This window comes from Stegostoma tigrinum, chromosome 1 (assembly GCF_030684315.1).
Source record: "Stegostoma tigrinum isolate sSteTig4 chromosome 1, sSteTig4.hap1, whole genome shotgun sequence".
In the NCBI taxonomy this organism is placed as follows: Eukaryota; Metazoa; Chordata; class Chondrichthyes; order Orectolobiformes; family Stegostomatidae; genus Stegostoma; species Stegostoma tigrinum.
In genome coordinates this window covers 149,062,268-149,069,768 of record NC_081354.1, presented here as the reverse complement: position 1 = coordinate 149,069,768, position 7,501 = coordinate 149,062,268, and the positions used below count along the sequence as shown (strand labels likewise).

Genomic DNA, 7,501 nt, shown 5'->3' with positions numbered 1-7,501 from the left:
GTTTGTGATACCAACAGCATGGGTTCCACTCCCACGCAAGCTTAGGTTACCATGAAATGTTCTTCTCAACCTCTCTTCTTACCTCAGGTGTGGTCACCCTCAAGTTAAACCAATAGTAGAGAGCAGTCCAAAAGGTCGGTAAGACTGTTGGTGACTCTGTCTCTAAGGATATAAAGACCTTGCTCACTTGAACAAACAAAAACCAGATTCGAAGAACCTGTGCCGCGTCCCATCCATTCACGTTTGGTAATAAAAAAGATTTTTCCACCGAATGATGATAGACACCTGCTATAACCGGTGAATGGTAAGTTAACACATACTTGGGGACAAAAGGATGGGGACTTGCAAAGCCAAGGCAGGGGAATATGACTAACTGAAGATGCAACTCTGGGGTTCCCCAGCCTCGTTGCACACTTATCCCCGAGCCCTCCCCCCGCCCCCCGGAGCCAACCTCTGGGCTAGTCAGGTGGCGCTGAGCAAACCCATCTGCAAAATGTTGCTACGTATTGTTTGAAATGATTACTGTGTAGAGGAGCAGCCCATTTTACAACACAGAGAGCACCACAAAATAACCACCGCACGGCTCAATAACAACGGGAGAAGGGAACCCCGCGGGACGGCCATCTGCATGCGCGCGCGTTCCCGCCAGGCGCCGTCTCATACGTGTGCGTGCACGTTCCCGGCAGGCGTCGTCCCTCACACCCGGGTGCGTGCACGTTCCCGGCGGTAGGCGGGGGAGGGAAAGGGGAACAATGGCACGCGCAGTGGCTGCGCGGCAGCCCCAGTTCTGCTGAACTCCAGACCCGTCTGCAACTTTAACACTGAGTCTAGTCAGCCCGTTCTCCTGCAAAGCCGTACGCTGCTATGGGGTGAGTTTACTCAACAGACTACACGTAAGGACGCCACTCAAACTTTCTGTCTTTCCTTAAAAATAAATAATGCAATAATTTAGATGCGCTCCCCCCCCCCCCACTTTTTTCTCGATTTGTGAATAGATCAGATCAGCGAATGAATGGGGTTATTGTTTGTAACAGTGAAAGTTTCTCTCGCATTCAGTCCCATTCAATTCAATTCAATTCATTCCCTCCCCCGAGGACTGTCACTCTCCAGAGGTGGTTGGCTGGTTGGGTGGGTAAGTGAGGGGCTGGAAATGGGAGGAGGAGAGGTAAGTAGTGTGGGGGTGGGTGGAATAACGAATGAATGGGAAAAGGAATACCCGTGTGGAGGAAAGAAAGGCAGCGCTGCCAGGGAGGAGCGAGGCAGTGATTGATTTAATTCGGGCACCTCTTTCCAGAAACTGCCTCAGACGCGACCGAGCCGTTAAAAGTTTCCAAATGGAAGTTGTAAGCACTTAAGGTGAGGGTTGGACTGTGTGATTCAACGGCTTCGGAAAGCTTTTTGAGAGACTGAGTTCATTTGGCTGCGATTCTTGCAAGAAACTACTTTTTACCAATTCATCTGTTAACGCCTCGCTGTGTGTTTGTTAAACTTAAACCCTTTTCAGATATTTTTGATTGACTGCAAAATAATGTGACGTAAAGCTTTGGCAATTTCTGATCTCACTCGGTGCGTGAACGAGTCAGTGCGCGCCGAGCATCGGCAAACTCCAGGCAGCCGGCAAGTATTATTTGGCATGAATGCAAAGAAAAATGTTCATGGGTCAAAGGCAACAATAGGAGGACCGTCCTAAAATTTCGCGTAGTTTGAAGCACGTTTTCTCCCTCGCTCAGAGTTTTAATAGAATAACGTTGTGCTGTATATTTTTCTAGACTCTGTTGAAGTTTGGCACTCAGCAGGAACGTTGGGTGAAAATGAAAAGCTTAAAAGCCAAATTCAGAAAAAGTGATGTAAGTACTTCAAGCCGCCTATATAACAATTACTAGTTGCTTACTGCAGTTACAGGCGAAAGCTTTGACTTGGACAGTGACGAAATAGTTAGCGGTGACTAGAAACAGCGGCAGCCTTGGCTGTGAAGCTTCCGATTTATCCCTAAATCTGCACACGCCTTTTGCGTGCACAGATTTTGACTGTCAGTTCTTTCTAACTTACTAGATGAATAGGTTACAATCCTGGACTTTAAAGAAAAATAGAATTCCTGACGCTAGTCATTTTCCAAACCTAATTCTACCGCCCGCCCATCCCCAGTATTTACCCAATTTAATAACTTGGGCTGTTAAAGTGGACAATTCTGGCATTGCCACCCATGAATTCCCTATGGACAAGTTTGTTTAGCCTATTTGGACGTACTCTGAGCCCTTTGTTGGCTCAATGGTCCCAAGCAATTAGCGACTTTCACTATTCTTGTTGTCTCTTTGGCCTTGCGAGCTGCATATGTCACATCTCTAATGTTTTCTAACCCTCAATCTGTAATTGGGAGCATCAGGAAATAGCAGGAGAGGGAAAAAGAAAACACTTCACTCCCCTCTACTGATTTCCGTTAACCTTAGAAATGGATTAATGGGTTACGTAGAATGAGAAATATGAGAAAGTAGTTTGTGTGTTAAATCCATTGTCTAAATTGGTTTATCATGTTGTTATGTCTCATATCTTTGGCTGTCTTAAAAACCAAAGTACTATATTGGATTTAAGGTAATTATTTCTGTGCTTTCATGAAGAAGTGGGTATGAATGGGTCCATTTGAAGATATTGTATCGAGTTTAACAGTTTTTTTAAATCAAATGTTTATTTATTAGTGTGTATCATGCTTTTTTCATTTTAAACATTGATTTCATGTAGATGTACAGCAGGGTATTGCAGAATTTTTTTCATAGAATCTATTTTGGCTTCTAATTTTTTAAATTAAACAAGGAGGGACATATAGTTTTAATTTTGCTAACTTACATTTGGTTCTGTGGTCCTTTTAACTTAATCCAGTTGTACACGGCCAAAAAATATGTTGCATTAAGGTACTGGTACAAATTCTAATGACTTCTTCAAAATCCTGACAATCTGCTATGGTTGTTAGTGGTTGTTACTTATTAAATAGAGACACTAAGTAAATACAGTGATTATGGAATTTAACTGGCCACAGTTTCTTGTTGAATGAACTAAGTCATAGAGCTGTAGACCGTGGAAACATAGCCTTCAGTCCAACTCATCCATGCCAACCAGATATCCTAAATTAATCTAACCCAATTGCCAGCATTTGATCCATATGTCTCTATACCCTTCCTATTTATGTGACTAAGTCACTGTGATGACAGTCAATATTTCTTTAAAACAGAGAAGAAAATTATATTTTAAAGGGTGAAAAAATCTCAATTTTTACATCCAGATTGTATATTTTCACCTTCAGCTCGTTATAAACAGTTTTCGTGATGGTAACAATCATAAGGATACACTCGATCCAATCCAAATGGCTTCGAACCGTACAGCATGTTTTATGCATGTACGAATAAACATGGTTTTACTGTTAATCTCTCTCACACTTTAAACTTGTTTTATAAAATGGGCAAATTCCTAATTTTGGCCTGTTTGTGAGATATAACAACTTTAGTTTGTAATTTAGGATTCAGAACATCATCTGTAAAAGCAAGGATATAACTAGCTTGTTTTATCTCATTAAATTACTCCATGATGTCTAAATATTTACAATTTATTTAACTATTTAAAATGAAAATCACACAATCACATTGTCATATATTTGGTTGAATTATTGCAGTCACTGAGCGGGAGACTACTAGACATAAAAATAGAGACTGCAGGAAATAATTATTTTTGGAGACAGACAATTGCAGATGAGCTTGCTCTTCAACAAACAAAAGAACTGGCTTGTCCAATGTCTTAGACCAAGTGTCAGTAGTGTGTATTAATTTAACTGATGTATAAGACTTCTCAAGATACTATGAACACTAATTTAAATCTGGTTTTATTTTATTTTTCTGTTGTTTGTTTAGTTTGATGCAATCTTCAAAAATGAGGAAAAAAATGTTCTATTGTGCCCTTTGGCTGATAAGTGGGACCATTTTTCATAATCACTGAACAAGTGCTTGCCTCAAGAGAATGGTTGGAATCTTGTAATATGTTATGATAGCTCAATAAAATGCATGGGAAATGTATTGCCTCATTTCAATGTAAATATTATTTAGGAAATAGTTATTGTTTATAACAATTTTAGGTAGATCATTTGTTGCAAATCTGACTTGTAACATTGTTGGAAATTACCTGTTTGATTCAAAATCTTTGCTTTTTTAAATTCAGTTATTAAAGCGCAAACGCTAGCACCTGTAGAGTATCTGTTTTTGAATTAATTAATATTTTGGCAGACCTGAGAAAAGTCTGGAGTGCAGGATGTGAGAAAAGCTTTGGCATGTAATCTGTGTAGTTGACAATCTTCCAGCAGTCAGTCGGAATAGTGATATTTCATCAGCATATGTAATGGATGATTGACATTGTAAATTTACACAATATTCTCTTGCATCTTTGTTTTATATTTATTATTTGTTCCCTCTTGACTTAACTGTTCTGAGATTTCTGGCTCTTCTTCCACATTCTACCCTTTGTAAACCTGAGGTAATCCAAAGCTCTCAATAAATCCATCCTGTTCATTTACACGATAATAAAATGTGAGGCTGGATGAACACAGCAGGCCCAGCAGCATCTCAGGAGCATATGCTCCTGAGATGCTGCTGGGCCTGCTGTGTTCATCCAGCCTCATATTTTATTATCTTGGATTCTCCAGCATCTGCAGTTCCCATTATCACTGTTCATTTACACTGCTGTGCGTGTTGAACTGCATTTGGCTTCTGCTTAAACAATGCTTTTGTTTTCAAATACCTCCATGGCTCAGCCCCTTTAATTTTGCGGTCATCTTGAGCTGTAAAATGCTTCAAGATATCTGTACTCCATTGGATATTGGACACTTCAGTATGCCAGCTTTTAATTGTCACATTCTTGATGCCCATATCCTCAGTTTCAGAGACTAATGTTCTGCAACACCATCTTTAAGCCTACTGCCTGTCTACCTTTCTTCACTTCTTAAAGCCTACCTTGTTGACAAAGCTTTTTATCATCACCTCCAGCATCTCCTTTTGTGACTAAATTGTATATTTTGAGTTCTAACGTCCAGTGGAGCCCTTAGTCCAACTTATTATGTAAAGGCACAATATAAATTCAAGTTACTCATGTTAGTTTCACCCAAATAGCAGGACTGAGATTATATAGATTCCGAATACGTCCTATGTTCTGGGGGGAAAAAAATAATCCCATGTTTCTAACGTGATGGTGAAATGAATCTGTTCTCTTTTCTGTTCACTGTCCTTTTGCCTGATTGAAATAGATAATAAATGCAGCTAATTTTCAACAGTGCTGTTTTTTTTGTCTCTTACTGTACCATCTCACTTTTGTCCTTAATTAGTACCTACAAATCATGTTATGGAGTTCATGTACTCTTGTATTCTCTTAAGTTGCATGGACTTCATGGATCAAGTCCGATAATGAATAATAAATTTTTTGGAAGATAAAAAGCCCAAGTATATTATATCACTCCAGGTTATGGTTTTTTAAAATCATAAACGGAACGTAGGCATTGCTGGCTGTGCTGGCATTTAGTGTTCATCTCCTGTATTGGTGTTGAGAATTGGCTGAGCTGCTTAGTGGATAACCCACAATGCTAATAAGAGAGCCAGCAACAGTAAAGGTGCAGTGCTTTACTTCCAAATCATGATGGTGTATGGCTTGGAGGGGAACTCTCAAATGATGGTGTTTGCAGGCAACTACTACCTTTGTCCTTTTAGGTGGTAGGCTTTGGGAGATGCTGTCTTAGTGAGTTACTGCAGTGCCTTTATAGGTCGTAGATATTGCAAATATTTGCAAATACTTCGACCTTATATTTTGGGCTGCTCCATCATTGACAATCATCCAACAAATTATGTAATTATTCAGCACCTTTCATGACCGGATGTAGCAGAACAACAGAACTGATCCTTTGATTGTATGAGGGTTTAGCACTGTCAATTGCATGCTGCTGTTTAACATGCAAGTAATCTGGTGTTGTAGCTTCACCAGGTTGACACCTTGTTTTTATATCCACCTGGTGCTTTTCCTGGCATGGCCTCCTGCTGTCTCTGCATGAGCTCACTTTTGGGCAAGGATATGTGAGGTATGACTAGAAACTTGGTTCTTGCATTATCAATCCCATTTAATTGGCTGCACAACTCTTGCCAAGTTACATCTTGGCATCTCTTTTTTTCCCTTCTCTTATGTGATTTTCCTTAGGGAATATCTTGTTGTCTTTTTCACACTGTCTGTACTGTGATTTAAACCTACTTCTTAGCCTCCTTTATTCTATATAGTCTTGATTTCATTACATGTCCACTTTTTGTGCCTCTTTCTTGGAAATCTTAACTCCATCTGTTGATCCATCATCTGCCCAGGCATGTTCTCTGTATTTCATTGCTAACATTCTGAGCCTCTCTTCAACATTTCAACTAAAAAAAATTACTGATCATTCTTGTCCTCAGGCAACCTGTTCTGTGCATTATTTTTCATATTTCAGCAAATATATTAACAATCAAGGTAGTAATTTTCTTTAAATGAAGCAGACATAAAATCATACGTCTGTTGTTTGAAAGACAACATTAAGAAGCCTAGATTTAGGAACAAGGCCTAGGATGCAGAGGTGAACCAACCCTAAAGAAAAACTTGCATTAATATATTGCCATTAATATTTTTGGGCTAATGCAGGATGCTCTACAGACAAATTTTAAAATATTGCCACTTGAAAGCAGGACAAAGCAGCAAATATATGTATGGTATGTCTCCAAAACAACAATGAGATAAAAGATGAGTTAATTTTTGTTTTTCATTGATGTCGGTTGAGAGAGAAATGTCAGCCTGCACACTGGCAGAGCACCCTGGCTAAGGAGTGCTATACGCCCTCTAGAAGGATGTAACAGCAAGGTCTTATTTTAAAGTCTGATCCAAAAGATAAGGTGTGATGGCATGGTTTGAATTCGTGGCCTTCTGACTGAAGTGAGAGTGCAGCCAATGAGTTGAGGCTAAAATAGAATTTAAAGATGAATTATGGAATGAAGATTAGGTGATGGTTCTTAAATTAGCATGGTGGGTGATGAGCTACTATTTCATTGACACTCCTTATCCTCTTTTCCAGGAGGTTAGTATCTGTGACTACACCCCTATGTTCAGCTCCTTTATTGTGGTTATATCTGTAGACTCAAATAGCTAGTCTTCTGTTGGGATTTTAAACTTTAGGACCTGAAATCCATGCAGTGACACAGTTTTCTCTAAGTAGTGACCTGATCACTTATGCCATATCATCCAGGCCTTGAGAATGTTGGCATGTCAAATAATGTATCCAAGAAGGATTCAGCATACTTCTGACTTGTACCTTGAAGATGATGGAGAGGTCTTAGTTTGTTGTGATGCTATAATGATGTCAGAGGGTAAATGGCCCTGACGGGATCTGAGCTGAGATTCAGGAATGTGCTGGTTGATAGCATTGTTGATGTTCCCTTTCATGACTGGTCTTGGTTGAGTGTAA

At 39.7% G+C, this 7,501-nt stretch overlaps 1 protein-coding gene across 3 annotated transcripts in view; it reads left to right on the top strand.

Moving 5' to 3' along the window:
• The first annotated feature begins 750 nt into the window (after window positions 1-750).
• Window positions 751-7,501, top strand: part of rai14 (retinoic acid induced 14) — a 284,292-nt gene continuing 277,541 nt past the window's right edge. Inside the window, exons 1-2 of one of the 3 annotated variants that reach the window (XM_048528516.1) lie at window positions 751-869; window positions 1,770-1,847. In XM_048528516.1, coding sequence (XP_048384473.1) covers window positions 1,812-1,847 — 36 coding nt within the window. In that variant the 5' untranslated portion in view covers window positions 751-869; window positions 1,770-1,811. The other 2 variants (XM_048528531.1, XM_048528523.1) reach the window with 2 other exon arrangements.